The sequence below is a fragment of the Lithobates pipiens genome, unplaced genomic scaffold (genome assembly GCF_037356315.1).
Source record: "Lithobates pipiens isolate NorthernLeopardFrog02 unplaced genomic scaffold, aLitPip1_a1.2 Scaffold_13, whole genome shotgun sequence".
Taxonomy (NCBI): domain Eukaryota; kingdom Metazoa; phylum Chordata; class Amphibia; order Anura; family Ranidae; genus Lithobates; species Lithobates pipiens.
In genome coordinates, this window is record NW_027507718.1 from 545075655 (window position 1) to 545100220 (window position 24566).

At 45.6% G+C, this 24566-nt stretch overlaps 1 protein-coding gene across 4 annotated transcripts in view; it reads right to left on the bottom strand.

The window, feature by feature from the left end:
* Positions 1 to 24566, bottom strand: part of LOC143975801 (transcription factor COE3-like) — a 261364-nt gene that overhangs the window by 56954 nt on the left and 179844 nt on the right. For 2 of the 4 annotated variants that reach the window (XM_077478345.1, XM_077478343.1), the window contains exons 8-10: positions 20302 to 20419; positions 17651 to 17781; positions 17233 to 17359 (exon numbers count right to left, since the gene is read on the bottom strand). In XM_077478345.1, the coding sequence (XP_077334471.1) occupies positions 17233 to 17359; positions 17651 to 17781; positions 20302 to 20419 (376 nt within the window). Of the gene's footprint in view, positions 1 to 17232; positions 17360 to 17650; positions 17785 to 20301; positions 20420 to 24566 lie in introns of all 4 variants that reach the window. The other 2 variants (XM_077478344.1, XM_077478342.1) reach the window with 1 other exon arrangement.

Genomic DNA, 24566 nt, shown 5'->3' on the forward strand with positions numbered 1-24566 from the left:
TGTTATGCGCTGGTGTACTGGTAGCTGTACTCTGTGGCCTTGCGTAGTGTGACTTTAATGTGGAGATAGTCAGGGACCATAAAATACTGTTCTGAAAAAAACATCTCAGTAAAGATAAAGTCCAGTATGATTGGAGATACTGACAATAACAATGTCTCAGTGTGTCGCCAGCTTGGCTTTTATAGTGTGGGCTCATGCAGGTTGTGAGCCCTACCTACTCAATTGACTTACATCTGACTTCCACTCAACATCTATCTCCGTCCACTCCTCAAAATCATCAGCAACCAAGATCTACTTTATCACTCCTACACGAATGACATCCAACTCTACCTACGCATCACCAACAAAAAAAGACCAATACCAGGCACTGGAAAAATATCTTTCATTGATCAATGATTGGATGATGGAGAGCTCCCTTAAACTCAATGGATCCAAAACAGAACTCCTCTTCCTCCACGCAAACTGAAACAAAGACCCTGGCACGAAGTCCACACCACTCACCATCCTCGGACAACCTATCACCCCCCCGCACTAAAGCCAAAAGCCTCGGAGTCATCTTTGACTCAAACACGACGATGGATGCACGAATAGGATCAGTAGTCAGCGGGTCCCACCACCTTCTTCGCCTACTGCACAGACTCATCCCCTACATCCCGGAAGGAGATACAGCAGCAGTAGTTGGAACAATCATCAATTCCCGACTCTACCTAGGACTTCCAAAATACCAAATTTCATGTCTACAAAGTGTCCAGAACACAGCAGCCAGACTGGTAACTGGAACAAAAAACCCCTGGTAATCAATCACCCCGCCCCTGAGGACCCTCCTTCGGCTAGCCATGAAGGATCGAGTTACATTCAAGACCCCCTGCCTCACTCACAAGTGTGCACAAGGTAAAGCCCCGCAATACTTTTGCCACAAAATAAAACACTACACCCCAGGTCCCCCTCTCTCCGGTCAACTAACCAGAACCTCCTCCACATCCCCAAGACCTGTTATAAATTAAAAGGCAAACGAAGGTTTGCAGTCCAAGGACCACGGCTATGGAACGCTCTACCCGCGGACATCCGCTCGGAGGAAAACTATCTGGCCTTCAGGAAGAATCTCAAGACCCATCTCTTCTGAAAACCAAGATGGACACTGGCATTAAAAGCGTCCTGAGGTGGTTTAGTTCACATATGTAGCGATATAAAAGTCATTCATTCATTCTCTAGCCCTCAGTCTTGCACAGTTGTACCGGCTCCTCTGCTGGACCGAAATGGCGTACTCTGACGTCACTGCACACTATGAGCTTCTCATATTAGAAGCTGTGGCGAGTCAGAGCCCATTTTCTGGCTGGTGGGATCTCCATCGTCAACTAGCCTTTTTCCTCCCAAGCTTGGCTGTCCCTGGCCTACCCTTGCCTTCGTTGAATTTCTGTTCTTCCACTTACGGAAGCTCAGCATCACATGTGGGCGGTACGGGCTGCGAGCGCAGGGAGCCTTCCCCAAAGGCAGAATACAATGACCACTGCTGGTAGATACTGGCAGTGACAACGTGAAAAAAAAAAACCCAATGGGCTGGTTGGACCGACTTCAGTCCAACAAGTCTGCCCATAAATCAAGAGTCTCCAAACTGTCCAAACAAACGGCCAGTTTGCTGCCCATCAGACTTTAGGAGGGCTGGACTATAGCCGGCGGGAGTTGAAAAAGTCCTGAGATCCAGCGGGCGTAAATAATGCCTCCTCGTTGATGTCAGTGGAAGGTAGACAAGTGCGATGCGTTGCGGTCCAAATACAAATTCGGACAAATTTTCTCTGAATGAACTAATAACGAATAGTAGCAAATTTCAACTTAAATGAATTTTGTTTATTCTTTTTCTAACGAATCCGGAATTTTCAGAATGATTAGAATTCAGTTCAGTCGAGAAATGATCGACCTCTTTTCAAAATCTGTGTGAAGAATAGCTGTGTGTTAAACAGTGGGCTGGGAAGTTGTTCGCCACGCACGTCCTTAACCACTTCATTCCCGGAAGATTTTACCCCCTTCCTGACCAGAGCACTTTTTCCAAACAAAATTAGCGTTCCTTTTTTTTCCCTACAGAGTTTTCTTTTGGTGGTATTTGATAGAGCGCCAAATTTGAAAAATTCACATGGTTAAAGGGGGTTTCCAGATACCAATAAGCCCCTCACCCGCAGACCCCCACAATCACAGCTGTGGAGCTCCGCCCCCCCCCCCCCCCAGTGTTGAAGGCATATGGCCTGGTATGGTTTAGGAGGGAAGGGCGGTCGCTCCCCCTCTTTCCTGGCCTGCCAGGCTGCATGTTTGGATAAGGATCTGGCATGGATTCGGGGGGGGGGGCCCTACGCTTTTTTTTTATTTTGCCGTGGGGTTCCCCTTAGAATCCATACCAGACCCAGAGGGCCTAGCATGGATTTGGGGGGGGGGGGGCATGCTGTTTTTTTCAGAATTTTCTATTGCCGGTGTTCTGCCATATAGCGTCCGGCTATCTGATAGTGTCCGCCCCCTACTGCGCAGGCGCAGCGCTTGTGCAGTACGGAGCAGAAGGAGATTCCGAAAACCTCCTAAGATGGACGCCTGCTGTCCACTTGGATGGTGAGGCTAGAACCTGGACTCACGGTGCAGGCGCCGTTCATCTTCGGCTATTTTCGGAATCTGTGTGTGCTATGTACTGCGCATGCGCAGCACACAGTGGACACTATCCGATGGGGGACACTATGTGAGAGTACACCGGCATTGTTTTGTTTACATTCAGCTGTCAGTGGCGAAGCCGATGAGTCATTGGTAAAGCCCGCAGACAGCTGATGAGTCATTGGTAAAGCCCACTGACAGCCGATGAGTCATTGGTAAAGCCCGCTGACAGCCCATGAGTCATTGGTAAAGCCCGCTGACAGCCGATGAGTCATTGGTAAAGCCCGCTGACAGCCGATGAGTCATTGGTAAAGCCCGCTGACAGCCGCCTGCTGACAGCCGATGAGTCATTGGTAAAGCCCGCTGACAGCCGATGAGTCATTGGTAAAGCCTGCTGACAGCCGATGTGTCATTGGTAAAGCCCGCTGACAGCCGATGAGTAATTGGTAAAGCCCGCTGACAGCTGATGAGTCATTGGTAAAGCCCGCTGACAGCTGATGAGTCATTGGTAAAGCCCGCTGACAGCTGATGAGTCATTGGTAAAGCCCGCTGACAGCTGATGAGTCATTGGTAAAGCCTGCTGACAGCTGATGAGTCATTGGTAAAGCCCACTGACAGCTGATGAATCATTGGTAAAGCCCGCTGACAGCCGATGATTCATTGGTAAAGCCTGCTGACAGCCGATGAGTCATTGGTAAAGCCTGCTGACAGCCGATGAATCATTGGTAAAGCCCACTGACAGCTGATGAGTCATCGGTTGTTATGGACGCAGCGGTCGGATTCCCGACTTGCTGCTTAATAACCAGCTATTCTTTCACAGAATTTGAATTGACTGATAATTTTTCGACCGATATACAAAATTTGAATCGTTCTGAAAGTTTCTAAAATTTGTTCGAAAATTAATAAACAAAATTTTACGAAAACCAAACTACATTTAACGAAGAAGGAAAACGAAAATAAAAAAAATTCTGAAACAAAACAAAATTAGTAACATAACCAATATATCCAAAACGAAACAAATGTTTCCATTCTGCACGTCTAGTGGAAGGAATAGTGCCCCATCGTTGGAGTCAGTGGGAGGAACTGTGTCCTTCTGATGGTGTCAGTGGGAGGAATAGTGCCCCATCGTTGGAGTCAGTGGGAGGAACTGTGTCCTTCTGATGGTGTCAGTGGGAGCAATAGTGCCCCATTGTTGGTGTTAGTGACAGGAATTATGCCCCATTGTTGGTGTCAGTGGATGGAATGGTGCTCCAAGGACCGGATAAAGGCAAGGAAAGGGCCGTATCCAGCCTCAAGACCACACTTTGGAGACCGCTGCCATAAATTAAACACAATTCCGCTAGTTCCTGCTAAGCCAGCCACATTTCCATCCATCTATGGCCAGCTTAAGGCCAAAACATTTTTTGCTTAAGAAGGTTGGCTGTCCCAAGGCTGCAGATAACAATACTAAACCGCCCCCTGGTGTATAATTTTTCTTGCTTTGTCTTGCAACTATAGTTGCCTAGAGAGGAAACTCTATCCATATTACTATTGGTTGGACATGGTTGGGTCGAACTACCTGTCCTTTCTGAAGACTAAAGCCTAGTACACATGGGTTGAATATTGGGCGGCATCGGCCAGTTCAACAGAACCCGGCCATCATTTGGCCCCTGTGTACGGCAGCCAGGCTGGCTTCTGTTGAAGGGGCATGATCGAAAGAGGTCTGCCAACAATTGTCTACAAGTCCCATCATGCCATTGCCTTTGGGAGTCTTGCTCTTAACTGTCAGCCTTGCAATGCCTCATGGGGCTTGCAGTTTTTCAACAGCTGGAGGGCCACCAGTTTGAGACCTCTGCTTTAGGCTAATATTGCCTCCACGGTTGTTTGTGTATCTGCCCCTCCCACAAGACCACAGTGACAGGCGCACTCTCTCATGGCTACTTTTGTTTTCCCTTTCATTATGACCCTATTGGAGAAGGGTGACACCATCTTTGGCTTTGCGATACTCTCAGCTGCTGGGTGGAACTGGGATTTCTAGTGCGAATATGTCACCAATGGAATCACGGAGAGTTAAATGAAACCAAACGCACGATTAAACTGTCTGGAAAGCACGCGCAACTGGAGAATCAATTGTGGGCGGGGGTTTGTAACTTGAACATCGCAAAATGTTGGTTTTGGCACGCCCGTGTCATTTTGGAAACAGCATGAAGTAAACCGATTCTTACCCTTCCATGGTCTTTTTTTGGCTGCTGCATTCCATAAGCACACATCCTCAACCAAGTTCTAGAGGACGGATCTTCAGCAATCGTACATCATTCAGCAGGGCCTCACCGGAAACATGTGTGAGCCACATTCTTCTTCCATGACTTGGTGGTGCGTTGAGGACCCTGCTCGTTTTTCATCGCCTATCAGCTGCTCTGTTATACATATTGTTACAAGACAAATATCTAATAATTATTGGAAGCAGATGTTGGTACAATGGAAAACGAGATCTGCTCGGAGATTACAGTGCAGTTCAGGTCTTGCTGGCTGCAGATTCATGAAGAGAAAAGAATAAAGAATGCGATGGGCCAAACACCCTTATGACTGGCTCTGCGCAAACAGCTGTCCCAGGTGGCCCACTGACCACAGATCATCAACGGGGCGCATCCAACAATTCCAATGTATCCTGGAGAAGGCCTTGTAGGAAGCTGTCCAAGGAAGACAATTCATTTCCTGTTAGCAGCTGTTTTTCACACACTTCATTACACTCCGAGTTGTTCTCAATCTCCAGCTTCCCCGGGGTTTGGCCCGTGTCAGCCTGGGATCTGAGCCGTCAGCTCTTAATCCTTTCTGGTTGCTCTTAGCCCCTGTACACACGGTCGGAGATTTCGACAACCAAATCCGTCGGATTTTGTGCAATGGATCTTGTCCGAAACTGTTGCATACACACGGTCGGACTAAGTTGTCGAAAAAATCCGATCTTTCAGAATGTGATGACGTAATTTCGTTACGATGGGACTACATTCAGGCTAGTAGCCAATAGCTTTGATGTAGGAATTTGATCTGAGCATGCGTGGCACTTGGTCCGATCAAAATTCTCTACACATGATCGGAGTATGTCCGATCGAACCAGTTGGTCGAGAAATATTTCCAACAAGTTGGAAAATTGGGTCCGACGGATATTCCGACGGAATCAGTCCGATGCATACCACACACAGTCGGATTATCCGAAGACACGGTCCGATAGGACACATTCCGACGGATTCTCTGACCGTGTGTACAAGGCTTTAGAAAAAATATCCACAGAAGAGCAGGATTCAGGAGAAGATAGAGCTTAGCTGTCTCCAGTCTGTGTGATCCACTAAAAAGTGCTGGTCGTGGATTGGTGTAGACCCATGTGCCACCAGCAGTAAGCTCCTCTACAGGGCACCTGGTCTTTGCCAGAGAACCCCAGAAAAAGGTTTGGGGTACGTTGCTTGATACATCCAGCTTTCTGGTTTGTCCAACAGAAAAGCTGGTTGGAAAATGATCAGAGTGCAATGGAATCTGAGATTACAGTGCAGCAGGGGCGGACTGACCATTGGGCCACTCGGGGCACAGAGCCAGACTCTGCTCGGACACGACATACACCATCCATGCCAGGAGGGGGTGGCCTGCGCTCTGTCCTCATTCCGCACTCGGTAGAACACCGGCAGGGACATTTTACTCCTCTTCACTAGGAAGCCTTTAGGCATGTCTGTGGCAGAAGTGCTGCAGCCTTTTTTATGGGGTATCAGAGTGGCCCTGGGGGGGGGGGGGTGCAGTCCGCCCAGGGGACTGACCATTGGGCCACTCGGGCACTGCCCGAGGGCCCCATGCCACTAGGGGGCCCCATCAGGGTTGCCAGCCTCAGTAAAACCAGGGACAATATGTAAAAATGTGTGTTTTTTTTTTTTACATCTGTCTCTGAGATGTTACCGACATCCTTTGGGTCTAAAAATCCAGAGATTATAGCTACCCCGCCTCTCCAGTACCTTCTCCGCCAATAGAAACATATCTGTGTATACTGTGTGATTGTATACCGTGTGTGTGTGTGTTTGTGTATACTGTGTGGCCCCATAATCTCTGATTGCCCGGGGGCCCCATGAGTTCTCAGTCCGCCCCTGCAGTGCAGATCAGGTCTTGCTGGCGGCAGATTCAGATTCATTAACAAAAGTGGGCCAAACATTCTGACAGCCGACTCTGTGCAAACAGCTGTTCTAGGCAGTCCACTGACCACAGATCATCAACTTGTTGCATCCAACAATTTCAGGTATGTTGGAGAAGGCCTTGTGTAGGAAGCTGACCAAGTAAGGCAATTAATTTCCTGTTAGTAACAGGTTTTCACACACTTCTCCAAGTTCTTCTTATCCTACGGTTTCTCTGGGTTTGGCCCTTGTCAGGTTGGGATCTGGGTCATGAGCTCCTAATCCATTTTGGTTCTTCTTGTACGGCACAGTGGGATTTGTGAGAAAATAAGCCTTCCCTGTCGCCAGTTCATGTGTGATTCTCTATAAAGTTATGAATTGGTGTAGACCCATGTGCCACCAGCAGTAAGCTCTTATAGAGAGAACCCCAGAAGAAGGTATAGGGTACCCTGCTTGACTCATTTAGCCTTTTGGTTTGTCCAACTTGTGCCATGGATGAAGATAAGAATGCCCCCCCATTCTTATCTTCATCCATGGCACAAGTTGGACAAACCAAAAGGGAGTTAAGGGGTTCAAATTCCCCCAAGAACATCCTGCCAAATGTAAGGTGACCCTACCTGACCTGCACATTACTGAGCACAATGAAAGTAAGATTTGTGAAGGGAAAAATAATAAAAATGGGATGGGCCAAACATCCTGATGACCGGCTCTGCACATACAGCTGTTCCCAATAGCCCACTGGCCACAGATCAACACTGGGTTGCATCCAACAATTCTAGAATTACCTTCTAGGTAACTTGAAGGCCTTATGTAGGAAGCTGTCCAAAGGAAGTCCGTCAATTTCCTGTTAGCAGCAGTTTTTTCACACACTTCATTACTCTCCTCCAAGTTGTTCTCATCCTCCAGCTTCTCGGGTTCTGGCTCGTGTCAGGCTGGGTTCTGGTTTATCAGCTCTTAATCCTTTTTGGTTCTTGCTAAATAAACATTTACATCGCAGTGGAATTTGTAAGAAGATAAGGCTATCCTGTCACCAGTTCATGTGTGACCCTCTAAAAAGTGTTGGCTATGGATTGGTGTGGTCTCATGTGCCACCAGCAAGTATTTTGTAGACAGGTACAGTCTACTTTCTCCACGGCAGGTGGCACTCTTCCGCAGTGGTAATGCAGTCGGAGAGAAAGTCAGGAGGAACACAGTTCCTCTATGGTTTCACTGGGGAAACATCCAATTGGATGCTGCCACCCCATGTGACTCTGGCAGCCATATTGGGTCTGGCAACGCCTATTTAAGGCCCTGGCTTCCAGGTTTGTTGCGCATTTGCGAGTTGGTAGATTAGGGAAAGGTACCCCACCTGGTAGGGGCAGTACTAACAGCAGGGAAAGGTTCCTGGTGAGCAGAGAAAGCGTAGGGCTCGTAACTTCTCTGGACACCTGTCTGTTGGGCACAAGACAGCCAAGGCCACGTTCTTCCCCTCTTTACAGACACTGACAATTCGGCTGCGCTCTGCTTTCTGCATGCCACTGGAATTGTGAACGTCCCCAGTTGAGCTGCCTTCCTATTGGGTTATCTGTGAATGGATTCTGCATTATTTCAATACAAGTTCTTTCACTGCACTGGGACTGAGTGTGTTATTCTGCCACACTCCACTCCACCTAGGTGGGGGTCTTTGCCCGAGAACCCCAGAAGAAGGTTTGGAATATCCTGCTTGACTCATCCAGCCTTCTGGTTTGTCCAAATTGTGCCAGCTGAGAACCTGACAAGAAAATGAACCGAGTACAATGAAAATTAGAAAAAGAATAAAAATGTGATGGGTCAAACATCCTGATGACCGGCTCTGTGCATGCAGCTGTTCCAGGTGGCCCACTGGCCACAGATCATCAATAGGTTGCGTCCAACAATTTAATGTACGTTGGAGAAGACCTTGTGTAGGAAGTTGTCCAAGAAAGGCAATGCATTTCATGTTAGCAGCAGGTTTTTTATACACTTCAGTACACTCCTCCTAGTTGTACGCGTTCTCCAGCTTATCAGGGTTTGGCCCATTGTCAGAGAAGTTCCCAGAATGGACTCAGTGCTGGGCGCCCTGGTGTGAGACGACGGTGTGCGTCGGTGCATGCTGGTGCGTGTGGTTGTGGGCACCGGCATGCGGGTGCATCGGCATGTGCGCACGGCGCTTGGCACCAATCGGCCTATTTGAGCTGTCTGCACTTTGCTCGGTGCTGTCCGATCTGCAGCTCCCCGTGTCCTTGCTCCTGTTACCTTGTCTGAACGTCTGTTCTCCTGACTACCCGGCATGCCTATTGGATTATCCTCTGTCTTCTGCCTGCACCTGACCCCGGCCTGTCTCGACTTTGAACCTGCCTGCTCCTCTGTACTGTGCTGCCCACCTGTTTCCAACCCTGCTTGTGACCCGGCCTGAAGACTCTGCTCCTGCTCTGCATCTGCTGACCGTGCTCCGGCCAGCTGGCCAGCTGTAGTGATCACCAAGCCACTTGCACCGGGATCCTGGACCGTCACTTCTGCTGCCACCTGCCAGGCTCTCATACCACTCTGTGCTCCCGTCCATACTACCTGTCCATACTACCTGGGGCCACGAACCAGACACGTAAGGGAGACCTTCCCTTGCTATATCAGGCTCATCTGTCAGGTACGTGGAAGTCTGACACCCATGTCAGGTTGGGATCTGGGTGATCAGCTCCTAATCCTTTTTGGTTCCCTTTAAACAAACATTTACAGCAGAGTGGGATTCGTGAGAAGATAAGGCTTTCCTGTCAGCAATTCATGTGTGATCTGCTAAAAAGCGCTGGTTATGAACTGGTGTTGACCCATATGCCACCAGCAGTAAGCTCCTCTAGGGAGTGTCTGGTCTTGACCAGAGAACTCTGGAAGAGGGTATAAAATACCCTGCTTATCTCATTCAGCCTTCTGGTTTGTCCAACTTGTGGTGGCTGAGAAGCTGACAAGAAAATTAACTGACAACAATGAAAATGAGATTCATGAAGAAGAAAAAAATAATAAAAATGTGATGGGCCAAACATCCTGATAACCAGCTCTGAGCATACAGCTGTTCCAGGCGGCCCGCTGACCAAAGATCGTCAACGGGTTGCATCCAACAATTCCAGGTAACTTGGAGAAGTCTTCATGTAGGAACCTGTCCAAGGAAAATAATCTTTGTTAACAGCTGTTTTTATCACACTCCTCCGAGTTATTCTCATTCTCCAGCTTCCCAGGGTTTGGTCTATGTCAGGCTGAGATCCAGGCCATAAGTTATTGATCCTTTCTGGTTTATCATAGAAAAAACATCCACAGAAGAGTGGAATTTATGAGAAGGTAAGGCTGTGTTGTCATTAATTCACATCTGGTCCTTTGAAAATGCTTTTCAAAGATTGGTGTGGACCCACCCATGTGCCACCAGCAGTAAGCTCCTCTGGGGAGTGTCTGGTCTTTGCCAGAGAACTCCAGAAGGGGGTATAGGATACACTTCTTGATTCATCCATCCTTCTGGTTTGTCCAACTTGTGCTAGCTGAGAAACTGATTACAATGAAAATTAGATTCATGAAGAGAAAAATAATAAAAATGTGATGGCCATGCTAACCTCCCCAAGGCTCCGAAACATACTCGCAAATTGATACACTTTATCCTCTTGGGAGCTAGGATGACAATAGCCAAGGCATGGAAACTTCCCAGGGTTTCCCTTAAAGCAGCTATAGGGAAAATTTCACAGATAATGTTGCAAGAGAAACTTACCGGTATGATACTAGATACCACAGCTCAGTTTGAGGCCACCTGGGAGCCCTGGGCCCACCACCTGGGCATATCCCTCATACCGGGGGGGCGTCCTTGACCCCACCGGTACTTCCTTGGTTGACGTACTCCTCGTCTGTTGACATGCTCCTCATTCTTCTTCTTTCTCTCCTCCCCCCTCTTGCCCTACTCCCCCACTCCCTTTTTTAAGTCCTCCTACTCACCCCCTTTACCTCGGGGGACATTCTCCAGATTATTCACTATCTCAATCCTTCCTCGGAGGGCTACGTAGTTGGAGAACTTGACATGATCCCCGATACCTCCAGCTCTCCCACCGATAGCTAGGGCCTCCCGCCTGATAGGGGAGCCCGGGGAGCCGAATGGATCTCGCCCAGCACAGTATGCTCCCATTAGGGGTGCGGGTGTGGCCCGGTAGGTTCCTGAGGTATCTCCTGTTTAGGAAGAATCAGGAGGATGGGGACAATTCAAGCAGCTCTTAAGAACTTAGCCAAACAGTTGTAGCTTGATCTGTCAATTCTTTGTTTCTTGGCTGTGAACTACTTCTCCAACGCCTGTCATGATGTGAATTTATTCTGTTTATTGAAAATTCAAGAAAATTTTTTTGAAAGTAAAAATGTGATGGTAAAAAATAAAAATATAGAAGAACCGCGCTATTCAACAACAGGAGTAGCTTAAACCAGATCAGTATAAACCTCTGTATAAATATAGTATACCTGTATGTAAAATACTACATAGGCTGCTGCCCCCCGGAAAAAAAGGGGATCCCTTAATAGGATTCCTTTTTAAGAATGAAATAACTGAAATGGTATCGGGTTGAGTGGCGCTACCTAAAAACAGGTTTCCATTCCAAAATGGACTCGTGAAGGATAAATAGATAGCAATAAAGGCCAAGGTCTTTTTTCCAAAGAACCCAATAGTCTCCCTCAGCCTAATACTAATTAAACTCTATGTTGATAAACTCAGGAAAACAGAAAAAACATCAGCTACACCCAGAGAAGATTATATCAAACAGTGAGTGTAATAAATCTATAGGCCACCAGGGGCAGTGGTCACAAAACATAGAATTCTAATATCGGGGACTAATAATCAAACCCATTACATATTAAGTCTCCAAAGCAGCGGAAATATCAAGAACTGATGATGTTGGAACAGGCCCGAATACTTCCTTACAAAATATAATCAAACCCTCAATCTCAAATAAATTAAATTATAAGTTTAGGCCAAAAACCTGAAAACCACGTGTACCGAACTACATATACAACCTAATGCGATTATAAATCAAGTCGCAGAAATGCGAAAAAAATTTACACTCAATGGTAAACCTGCTACCAACAATACCATAGGTCCCCTATACCAGTGTAAAGTGATAAAGGTATATATGTATATGTAATGTTCATTAATAGACAACCTAGATTCACATAGGTATACTCAAACAGTGTTTAGTGCCAAAATATATATATATATATATATAAACCTAAAACAGTGTTTATGTTAAACCCGTGTTTAGTGCCAAAAAATATATATATAAACCTAATAACTAAATGTAAGGAATGTGTGAACACTTCACAAACCAGAACCCATGGCAATTATAAATAAGAAATGTGTGTGTATTAGTGCACACAAAGGGTGAAAGATGCGATAATAAAAAACCTTTTAGTGATAAAAGCTAAAAAAAATTCTCTAAACCATAAAAAATATATGTGAAAAGTGCATATACACATAAAAAAGGAAAAAATAACAATAAAAATAAAAGTAAAGTGCAGAAAAATACAAAAAAATTATATATGTGAAGTATACAGGACAAAAAATATATATATAAAATAAGTCCCAAATGAAAGTTCAATGGTGCTAATCCAGAAAAATCCTTAAAAATCCTTAAAGTGACTTTTGTGCTTCCTATGCAGTCTTCACTGTGACTTCTGTGCTCCCCACCAGGAATCCTACTCACCAGAAGTAAATACCCCTGCAGGGGTTGTACGCCTTAAAGATCAATCTCCAGATATCCCGTTCTTTACTTTGTAGTAGATGACTGAGCATGTATCAACATGGATTCCATAAGTCCTCATGAGAAAAAAATGGAAGCCTCCATAGTGTAATCCGTTATAAAAAATGATTTATTGGTACAGTAGATGTAAAAATATATATATAAAAAACAACCATAAGAGGCAAAAAAACAGCACAACAAAAAATCAAAACAAGAAAAAACAAAAAATACTAAAAAATGGCCACAACTCTCATAAAGTGAGTTATATTGTGAGACCACAGTTCATCAGGGGGTTGGTGTAATAATCTCCCCAAAAAATTCCGGATTGACCCCAGAAATTACCATAAAAAATATATATAATATTGCTACGAACATAAACGTAAAGTGGAGTCACTATCTAGGGAAACCAGAACAAACCTCCCTATAGAGGTGATGGATCTCAGCTGTGTTCCCCCTGGGATAGAGTCCTTTCCGTAGTGTTCAAAAACAAAAGCGCAATTCTTCCTCGGAAACCGTATGATGGATACGCGGTTTGCGCTCCACCTGCGTACCAAACACCGACGGCGACCCGGAAGTGACGTAAAAGCGTAGCTCCGTCGGACGCGTTTCGTCATAGACGTCTTCAGCGGCGGGGAAATGTGATAAAATGTGATGGCCAAACATCCCGATGACCAGCTCTGTGCTTGCAGCTGTTCCAGGCGGCCCGCTGACCAAAGATCGTCAACGGGTTGCATCCAACAATTCCAGGTAACTTGGAGAAGTCTTCATGTAGGAAGCTGTCCAAGGAAAACAATTTTCTGTTAACAGCTGTTGTTCAGACACTTCATTGCAGTCCTCTAGGTTGTTCTCATACGCCAGCTTCCCGGGGTTTGGCTCGTGTCAGGCTGGGATCTGGGCCGTCATTTCTTAATTCTTTCTGATTTATCATAGACAAACCTCTACAGAAGATTGGTCTTATTGAGAAGGTAAGGTTGTGCTGTTGCTTATTCATGTTTGATTCCTTAAAAAAAAAAATACTTTTCAGGGATTTAGGGATTGGTGTGGATCCATGTGCCACCAGCAGTAAGCTCCTCTAAGGTATAGCGTCTACAGAGTGTCTGGTCTTTGGCAAAGAAATCTAATAAGAGGTTTGGGGTACACTGATTGACACAGCCTCCTTATGGTTTGTCCAAATTTTCCAAAATGAGAAGTGGACAGGAATATGAACCGACTACAATGGAAACAAGATCAGCTCTGAGATTACGGTGCAAGCTCAGGTTTTGCTGGCCACAGATTCATGAAGAGAAAATGAATAAAAATCCAATGAACCATAAATTCCTGTGATTGGCTCTGCACACAGTTGTTCCAGATGCCCCACCGACCACAGATCATCAATAGGGCACATCCAACAATTCTGTGTAACTTGGAGACGTCCTCGTGTAGGAAGCTGTCCAAGGAGGACATTCATTTTCTCTCAGCAGCTGTTTTTCACCCACACTTCATTACATTCCTCCAAGTTCTTCAGCTCCTGCAGCTTCCTGGGGTTTGGCCCAGTCTTGGATCTGGACCACCAATTCTTGATCCTTTTTGGTTCCTCTTAAACAAACATTCACAGCAGAGTGGGATTCTTGAGAAGATAAGGTTGTGATGCCACTAAATCTCACGTGATCCTCTAAAAAAGGACTTGTGTGTACCTATGTGCCAGCAGCAGTAAGCAAAGTCCTTTGACTGACTAGTCTTTTGTTTTTAAAAGAACCCCACTGAGGTTTGGGATAAACTGCCTGGCACAAACAGCCTTCTGGTTTGTCCAATTTATGCCACCTGAGAAGATATGTTTGTCCAATTTATGCCACCCGAGAAGCTATGTTTGTCCAATATGTGCCACCTGAGAAGATACATTTGTCCAATATGCGCCACTTGAGAAGATATATCTTCTCAAGTGGCACATATTGGACAAATGTATCTTCTCAGGTGGCACATATTGGACAAATGTATCTTCTCAGGTGGCATAAATTGGACAAACATGTTTGTCCAATATGTGACACTTGAGAAGATATATTTGTTCAATATGTGCCACGTGAGAAGATATATTTGTCCAATATGTGCCACTTGAGAAGATATATCTTCTCAAGTGCCACATATTGGACAAATGTATCTTCTCAGGTGGCACATATTGGACAAACATTTTTGTCCAATATGTGCCACCTGAGAAGATACATTTGTCCAATATGTGGCACAAAAATGTTTGTCCAATTTATGCCACCTGAGAAGATACATTTGTCCAATATGTGCCACCTGAGAAGATACATTTGTCCAATATGTGGCACTTGAGAAGATATATCTTCTCAAGTGGCACATATTGGACAAATGTATCTTCTCAGGTGGCACATATTGGACAAACAGCTTCTCGGGTGGCATAAATTGGACAAACATATCTTCTCAGGTGGCATAAATTGGACAAACATGTTTGTCCAATATGTGCCACCTGAGAAGATACATTTGTCCAATATGTGCCACTTGAGAAGATATATCTTCTCAAGTGGCACATATTGGACAAATATATCTTCTCAAGTGACACATACTGGACAAATATATTTGTTCAATATGTGCCACCTGAGAAGATATATGTGTCCAATCTATGCCACCTGAGGAGATATGTTTGTCCAAAATGTACCACCTGGGAAGATATATTTCTGCAATATGCACCACCTGAGAAGATATGTTTGTCCAATATGTACCATCTGAGAAGATACCAGAAAAATGAACTAAGCACCAAATTCCATAAGCTGGCAGAGGTCAAGACAGGAGGCCTTCATGTAGAGCCATAACACCGGCAGGAGGTCCAGGAAAGTACACAGAGGAATAACAAGAGCTAGAGAATGGACAGAGATACCAGTCTACCAAACAGCTTAAAAAAACGCCTGCCAAAAGTGAACCTGTGCTTTGCCCTTAAATAACGGCACCATAAGATGCACATATTTACCCATCCTTTGCTTCCTAAAGTGAAGACATTCAGCACTGAGTAAGCTCCAAGCTATGACTTGATGCTAACACAGGGCCAAAGGCTCCCTCCCCCACCCTCATATGACAGCGGCCAAGCACCAGGGCCGTCACTAGGGAAGAGGGGGAATGAGTACCATATTCCTTCTTATCCAGAAGTTTTAGCATGTTTTCATTTTTTTTTTGCTCCCGTGGTCTAAGCCCTTGTACACACGGTCGGAGATTCCGACGGAATGTGTCCGATCGGACCGTTTTGTCGGATATTCCGACTGTGTGTGGTCTCCATCGGACTGTTTCCGTCGGAGTATCCGACGGACCAAGTTTTCCAACTTGTTGGTAAAATGCTCCGATCGGACATACTCCGATCATGTGTAGAGAATTCCGATCGCACAAAGTGCCACGCATGCTCAGATCAAATTCCTACACCAAAGCTATTGGCTACTAGCCTGAACGTAGTCCCGTCGTAATGAAATAACGTCATCACGTCGGATTTTCCGACAACTTTGTCCCGCCGTGTGTATGCAACAGTTTCAGACAAAATCCGTCAGACAAAATCCAACGGACAAAATCCGACGGATTTGGTTGTAGGAATCTCCGACCCGTGTGTACAAGGGGCTAACAGAGCTTCAGGAACAAAGATTGAAGCAAGAGGAGAATTTTTACAGCTGGGGGGGATGGCATAAACGTAAACCTGTAGTTCGGCAAAAATGAGCAATATTCAGAATTTGCTAGTTTCCTAGTGATGTCATAGACATGTGGGGAGTTTGCCTTTACCTCCATGTCCCATTTAGGCCAGTAGGGTCCATACTGTAGGATCAAATACCTCCCCACAGGTATGATAAATAGGGTTATGTAGATACAATAGATAGGATAAGATTATGTAGAGCGTATACAGTGCAGCACTCAGGGCTATGCAATGCACATCATAGTGCAAATGGTGCAACAATCAGAGTGCAGGGGCCAGGACTATGTATCTGTACAGAACAGTCAGAGTACAGGGGCCAGGACTATGTATCTGTACAGAACAGTCAGAGTACAGGGGCCAGGACTATGTATCTGTACAGAACAGTCAGAGTGCAGGGGCCAGGACTATGTATCTGTACAGAACAGTCAGAGTACAGGGGCCAGGACTATGTATCTGTACAGAACAGTCAGAGTGCAGGGGCCAGGACTATGTATCTGTACAGAACAGTCAGAGTACAGGGGCCAGGACTATGTATCTGTACAGAACAGTCAGAGTGTAGGGATCAGGACTATGTATCTGTACAGAACAATCAGAGTACAGGGGCCAGGACTATGTATCTGTACAGAACAGTCAGAGTGCAGGGGAAAGGACTATGTATCTGTACAGAATATTCAGAGTGCAGGGGTCAGGACTATGTATCTGTATAGAACAGTCAGAGTGCAGGGGTCAGGAGTTAATTGACTCCTTATGCTGCTAGTCAGTGTGCTACCTTCAGTAAGTATTCTCCTGTACACTGGTAGTCAGTAGTGATCAGCATACCTCATACACTGGGTCAGTATGACCCTATTCATGGGTGGTCAGCATAGCCCCCTTACCCCTTGGTGGCCAACTGATGTCATAGAGAAATACATTCTAGTCCCATTATACAATGTATAACATAATAGTGAGGTCACAGAAGAATATATTATAGTCGCATTATACAATGTATAAGATAATAGTGACGTAGCAAATGTGTAATAGAGTAATACATTGTATCTTCATAAAGCCAATGGCAACCTTTTCCTCTTACCCGTGTAGACAAAGCGGCCGGGCGATCCTTTACAGAAGTGTTTGGACTTATAGGAGAGCGTCACCTCCACCACTCCGGGGATGTGCCTTGGAGGGGTCTGGACCCTGATGGCATGGGGGGTTATCAACTGCAGAAAAGAGAAATGAACATCAGCTGGTGTCATGTCTTGTGTCAGAACTGTGTCACTACCGTCCATTCACCGATATCTGATGGCACACACCGTCACCATATATACAGATTACCGATCCAGCACTTCTTCCTTCTCCATTATAAGACAAGACACACACCCTCACCTTGTTTATAGCTCACTGATCCAGCACTGCTTCCTTCACCACTTTCCAACAAGGCCCATACATATAGGACATATATATATATTTGTATGTATAGATTTAGTAATTCACATCACCATGCAACTCACCTCACTCCACACCAGCATTGTGCCAAACACCACCTGTAGACCATCGAAGAAGTGGTCTCCTATGAGGATGACAGTGGCTCCACCGGTGGTCCAACCTTCACTGGGGCTGATGGCTTTGATACACGGGGTTGCTGCTTCATGAACAGACAAGAAAACCATATAATGTGATATTCAGTTTATAATTGGCTTAAACATTATTACTTTGTATACATTTACATATACTAACATCAACTAGGATACATTTTATATTTGGGGGACTCACACTTTTTTCCCCCTTGGTTTTTGTGTGGGGTTACCCCTTAAATCCGTACCAGACCTAAAAGGTCCGGTATGGAACTTGAGGAGGGGGGACCACACCCATTTTTCTTTTTTGGCATGCAGTCCCCCTTAAAATTCATACCAGACCCCCACGCCACGCCAAACCCCCACGCCAATATCTACTGTATGTCAGACCCTCATCTACAACATAGGATAAGGGCCTGGTATAGATGTATGGAATTCAGGAGACAGCATTTTCCTTCTACACCTGTCTTTTCCATTAGTAATGGCACAGAAAGACAGGCACAAGATGGGACCACCCCAACTGACAGTACGGTCAGGTAATACCCTCATGCAATGCTCATCCTCCATTATTGAAAGTACTCCTGACCTCCTGCGCTCTGTGGGTTACACCCCCCCTGACCCCTGTGTATTACACACCCCTGACCCCTGTGTATTACACACCCCTGACCCCTGTGTATTACACACCCCTGACCCCTGTGTATTACACTCCCCTGACCCCTGTGTATTACACACCCCTGACCCCTGTGTATTACACTCTCCTGACCCCTGTGTATTACACTCCCCTGACCCCTGTGTATTACACTCTCCTGACCCCTGTGTATTACACACCCCTGACCCCTGTGTATTACACACCCCTGACCCCTGTGTATTACACACCCCTGACCCCTGTGTATTACACTCCCCTGACCCCTGTGTATTACACACCCCTGACCCCTGTGTATTACACTCCCCTGACCCCTGTGTATTACACACCCCTGACCCCTGTGTATTACACACCCCTGACCCCTGTGTATTACACTCTCCTGACCCCTGTGTATTACACACCCCTGACCCCTGTGTATTACACTCCCCTGACCCCTGTGTATTACACTCCCCTGACCCCTGTGTATTACACTCGACTGACCCCTGTGTATTACACACTCCTGACCCCTGTGTATTACACACTCCTGACCCATACGATCTGTGTGTTTTACACTCCTGTCCCCTGCCATTTGTGTGCTACACACTCCTAACCCCTGCCCTCTAGATGCTGGGCTATACATGACATATACGCCTGACTCCTGCACGCTTTATAATATGTTGTACAGCAGTTGCTTGCGGCTCAGTATTCAGTGACTATGTTTATAAAGTTCCTCAAGGTAGGCTGTGTGCAGAAAAAAAACACATGAAATAGAAGAGTTTCATTTTTAGCAAATGATTGTGCTGAGGTTTATGTGTGTCTGTTAGATCCCTGCTAGCAGCACAGTAATTAATGACTATTTTGTGAGTACACGGACTGTGCCACATGTTGCTGTGTGTACAGTACGCACACTTTTTAAGCCTCTCCCAGGAGGTTAGCACAATTTTGCCACACCCACAAGTCTCCAAGGCACACATTGTGTGCTGTCTACTTATTTTCCTCTGGGTGCTCAAGGCTGAACCACCCCCCCCCCAGGAAAAAAAAAAATTCTATGTCCCTGTAGGGTAGGTGCACTGTAGTCAAGCACTGGTGACAAGGCTTAACAAGTATTATTCGCACGTATTAAACAAGTATAACAAAATACATTCAATGGTCAATGGTACATTTCAGGCTCGGTTCACACAGGATGCCAATGCTGCTCCTGGTAGGGATCCTATGCAGCCTGGTTCACAATTTCAGGTTCCATTTTAGCCAGAATTTTGGGCTGAATTCGTACCTGAAATGGACCAAAAGACGCATGGGGGCTCCTGTGAATATATGCGCCGGAGCCGCATCGGAGATATGTGAACCGGCTCCATGGAGAGCCAGTCACAATGTCCTGCTACTGCGAATTGGTTTGCGGGGATCCCGCATTCCAATTGGCAACAGTGTGGACCCCCCGGCCTAAATGACCAAAAGGAAGCAATAATGAAAAGTTCATTCTTCGGGTTTACACTTTTTTTACTGGCCACATCGAGTTTTAGAGAAAACTTCTGTATAGTCTGTGCAGTAAGAAGGAAGAACAGACTCCCTCTATGTAGACCGCACAGGGGCGGACCGACCATTTGGCCCCTCGGGCACTGCCCGAGGGCCCCATCAGGGTTGCCAGCCTCAGTAAAACCAGGGACTGTATGGAAAAATCTGTGTTTTTTTTACATCTGTCTCTGAAATGTCCCTTACCGACATCCTTTTAGTCTTCAAATCCTGAGATTATAGCTGCCCCACCTCTCCAGTACCTTCTCAGCCAATAGAAACATGTCTGTGTATACTGTGTGTACATGTATGTGTATACTGTGTGTGTGTATACTGTGTGGCCCCATAATCTCTGATTGCCTGGGGGCCCCCATAATCTCCTATTGCCCAGGGGGCCCCATATGTTGTCAGTCCGCCCCTGAGACCGGTTACAGTAATATTACACACACACACACACCTTCTGTAGGGTCCAGTCTCCGAGCCCGGCGCCCATGTTTGGAGTTATTGTGTACGAACATGTTATCGGACACGGCGAGGACATGTCCATCCACATTTACCGTTGTAGAAACCACGACCTGAAACAAAGAATAAAAAGCCTAAGTAAAACAGTCAGTAGGAATAAGTGACTTTGTACTTATGGATCAGTGATAGGGCAATCAATAAAGTATACTCATCTGTACCCAGAGATAAGGGAGCAGAGACCCTGCATTGATAAGAAAAAAATTGTATACTAATGAATTAAGGGGAGAGTTGTGAAGAAGTATTAAGACTTCTAACACCAAGGAGTGTACAAGACTCCTCCTCATGAAGGGAAGCAGTAGTTAGTTCCATGTACTTATCTGCTTCTGCTTTCATATATAATTTCAGCAACAGGAGTAGAGAAGGTCTAGAACCCCTGTCAGGTTTTGTGATATCTACAGTATGTCCCTTTGGGTGGGGGGGGGAGGGGGGGGAGTCCTTTTTCCTTCACTTCCGGTTCTGTATAAGCAACAGGAAGTAAGAGGGAATATCTCCAGTGAGGTAAACCTCTTCTTTAGATGTGATGTCCCAATTGAACCAACCAACCTTCTTTTCCTTGCTCCCTTCCTTTTCTCCTCTCCTTTCTTCCTTCCCTCCTTGCCTTATTTGGCTCCCTTCCTTTCTTCCACTTCCTTTCTTTCCTTTTTATCCATTCCTTCCTCCCTTCCCTTCTTTCTTTCATCAATATCTTTCTTCCTTTCTTCCCTGCCTTCCTTTCCTCCTTCGTTTCCTTGGTTCCCTTTCTTTCTTCCCCTTCCTTCCTCCCTTCCCTTCTTTCTTTCATCCATCTCTTTCTTCCCTGCCTTCCTTTCCTTCCTCATTTCCTTGGTTCCCTTTCTTTCTTCCCCCTCCCTTCCTTTTTTTTTTCATACATTCCTTCGCTTCTTTTCCTCCTTCCTTCCTCTATTTCTTTCATCCATCCCTTTTTTCCTTCCTTCCCTCCCTTCTTTGGTTCCCTTCCCTTCTTCCCCTTACTTCCTACCTTTTCTTTTCAACCATCCCTTCCTCCTTCCTTTCCTTCTTAGCCCTCCTTCCATCCCTCCATTCCTTTCCTCCCTCCATTTCTTCCTTTCCATCTCTTCCTCCCCTTCACCCTCCCTTAGCTCCTACCCTTGCTTCAACCTTCCCTTCTTCCTTTCCCCTTCCTTCTTTTCCTTCCTTCCCTCCCTTGCTTTCCATCTCTTCCTTCTTTCCTTGCCATCCTTTTCCTCCTTCCTCCCCTCCCTCCCTTCCATCCTCTCCTTTTATCTCTCTTTCTTCCCTTCCCTTTCTTTCTTCCTTTCTTCCTCCTCTCTCTTATTTCATTTATACTCTCCCTTCTTTTTTCTTTCCACCCTACTTCTGTGTTTAAAAAATATATATATAAGTATTTAGTCATTTACTTTATTTATATCATTGCATATCCTTTATATAACAAATTGAACAAATCTCACCATTCTCTACTTCCAAAGGACTGTTTACTTTAATGTCCTCACCGCCGTCTCACACACTCCTTAGGCCGCGTACACACGCGGGGACTGTTCGCCCAACTTTGTTCGTCAAACAGTTTGAGCGGACAGTCCGCTCAAAATTAGCATGGACGGACTTGGCCACACACGACGAACGAACAGTCCGCTGAAACTTGCGCGATGACGTGAACGGCGCGTACGACGGGACTAGAAATACGACGTCCTATACACTGCAATGCAACCTTCGCCGTGTAAATCCTTTCTGAGCATGCGCGGAACTTAGTTTGACGAACAAGCCTACACATGAGCGGACTGTCCGCTCAAACCAAGTTTCAGCGGACAGTTTTACGGAATTTCCGAAAAACTTTGTTCGTCAGACTGTCCGCTGAAACTAAGTTGGGCGAACAGTCCCCGCGTGTGTACGCGGCCTTACACCTTCATTGTTCTATCTATATGTGGCAGAACACAGTTGGGGCCAGAGGAAGGAGGACAAAATGACAACACTCACCCCATGAGGACATTGTACCTAGCAGGACAAGAATTGGGGACCCCGGTGCAACAAAGATAGAGCACCAACCATTTAGCTACCGTGCTGCAGACATGAAAACTGGTAAAATGACAAGAACATTCTAATGCTGTGTACACACGACCGGACTTTTCGAGGGACTAGGTCTGACAGACTTTCGACGGAGTTCTGACAGAGTTCTGATGGACTTTCCGAATGAACGGTCTTGGCCACACACAATCACACCAAAGTCCGATGGATTCGAACGTGATACGACCGGACTAGAATAAGGAAGTTCATAGCCAGTAGCCAATAGCTGCCCTAGCGTCAGTTTTTGTCCGTCGGACTAGCACACACACGGGCGGATTTCTCGGTAGGAACTGGGTCCGGCGGAAAAATTTGAAACATGTTCCATTTCTAAAGTCTGTCGGATTTTTGCAAATCAAAAGTCCGCTGCAGCCCACACACGATCGAATGGTCCGCCGGAATTGTTCCGTCGGACCTTTGATGTTGAAAAGTCTGGTCGTGTGTACGCGGCATAAAAGTATTTATTGGGATACTAAGAATGTTGTCCCCCCTGATCTTCTACCTCCCACCGCAAGTGTGGATTGAGTCTTGGGCCCGATTGGAGCAGTTGACCTCTCTTTCTCTTTTTCTATCGCTTTTCCTTCCTTTCTTCCTAATTTTCTTTTCTACTTCTCGTCTTCAATTACTTGATTTCGATTTTTGAGTTTTGCTCACGAATATCTCATACCCTTAACCCCCCTTATGCCTCGTACACACGATCGGACTTTCCGACAACAAAACCGTGCAATTTTGTTGGAAGGGCGTTGGCTCAAACTTGTCTTGTGCATACACACGGTCACACAGATGTTGGCCAACAATTACGAGCATAGTGACGTACTATGTGGTTTTTCAGCTCTTTAGCGCCACCCTTTGGGCTCCTTCTGCTAATTTCATGTTAGTAGAAGTTTGGTGAGCATTTCATTTCGCACTTTTCCTTTTGTGCTTTCCAGTTCGTTTTCTGAACAGCCGTTCATCAACCAGACGTGTTGCGGAATCGGAGGAGATAACATGTTATTTATTATTGGCCTTGGAGTTATTGCTTTGTTACATAGTTAGTAAGGTTGAATAAAGACACCAGTCCATCCAGCTCACCCTGAGCAAGTGTCTACAATTGTCCCTATCCCTGTACATTGCACATTCACATCAGTCCCTGCCCTCAAGGAGCCCACAATCCAAGGTCCCCATTCATATACCAATTTTGGACAGAAGCCAATTAACCTACCTGCATGTCTTTGGATTGTGGGAGGAAACCGGAGAACCCGGAAGAAACCCACACAGGCACAGGGAGAACATGCAAACTCCAGGCAGGTAGTGTCGTGGTCAGGATTCAAACCAGCGACCCTTTTTACTGCTAGGTGAGAGTGCTAACCACTACACCACTGTGCCGCCCGAAAGTTAGTTTGTTTTTAGTTGAATAATGATTTGATTTGGTATATTTTCTATATTTTTGGATGCATAGAATGCACTTTTTGGTTAAGTTCTATTGGCAGATAACATGTCTATTTTTTTTTTTTAATGCACAATAAAAAAAAATTGTGTAGAATAATACTTGGCTGTGTGTTTTACTTCAAATGACAGTTTGGGAGTCGGCAGTTACATTTAAAAAAAAAAAATACAATGTAAAATTAACAAGGGACACCAACATAGTTGTATCTTTGTTCTTAAAAACTAGGGGATAATGGTGTTGTGGTAACTTGCCCAAATAAAAAAAAAAAAGAAGAAAGCATAATAATATTATTCTTGATATCACAAAAAAAAAAAAAAGCCTCTGAAAATTAGTTTGCAAAAACTCCATCAGTATCACCAGCAGAGCAGCTTCATTATTATCCCATTACAGAAGAAGAGAATTGTGCGCTGCATTTGGAGATTTCATTATTTGCCACGTCACCAATGTCAATTCTCCATTACGAACGCCAGTTTACAAGACCGACCGCCTCCGGCTCGTCCTTGCTTCTTCCTCGCACGCATGTTTTTTACTTTGGACTTTCGTCCTACGGACTTGCGTACACATGCTCGGAAAGTCAGACAACACACATTTGTTGGCGGAAAATTTGAGAGCATGCTAGCCAACATCTGTTGGCGGAAAAAGTCAGACAACAATTGTCTGATGGCGCGTACACACGGTCGGACTTACCGCCAACAAGCTCACAATTAACATTTCCCATTGCCGGAAAATTTGAGAGT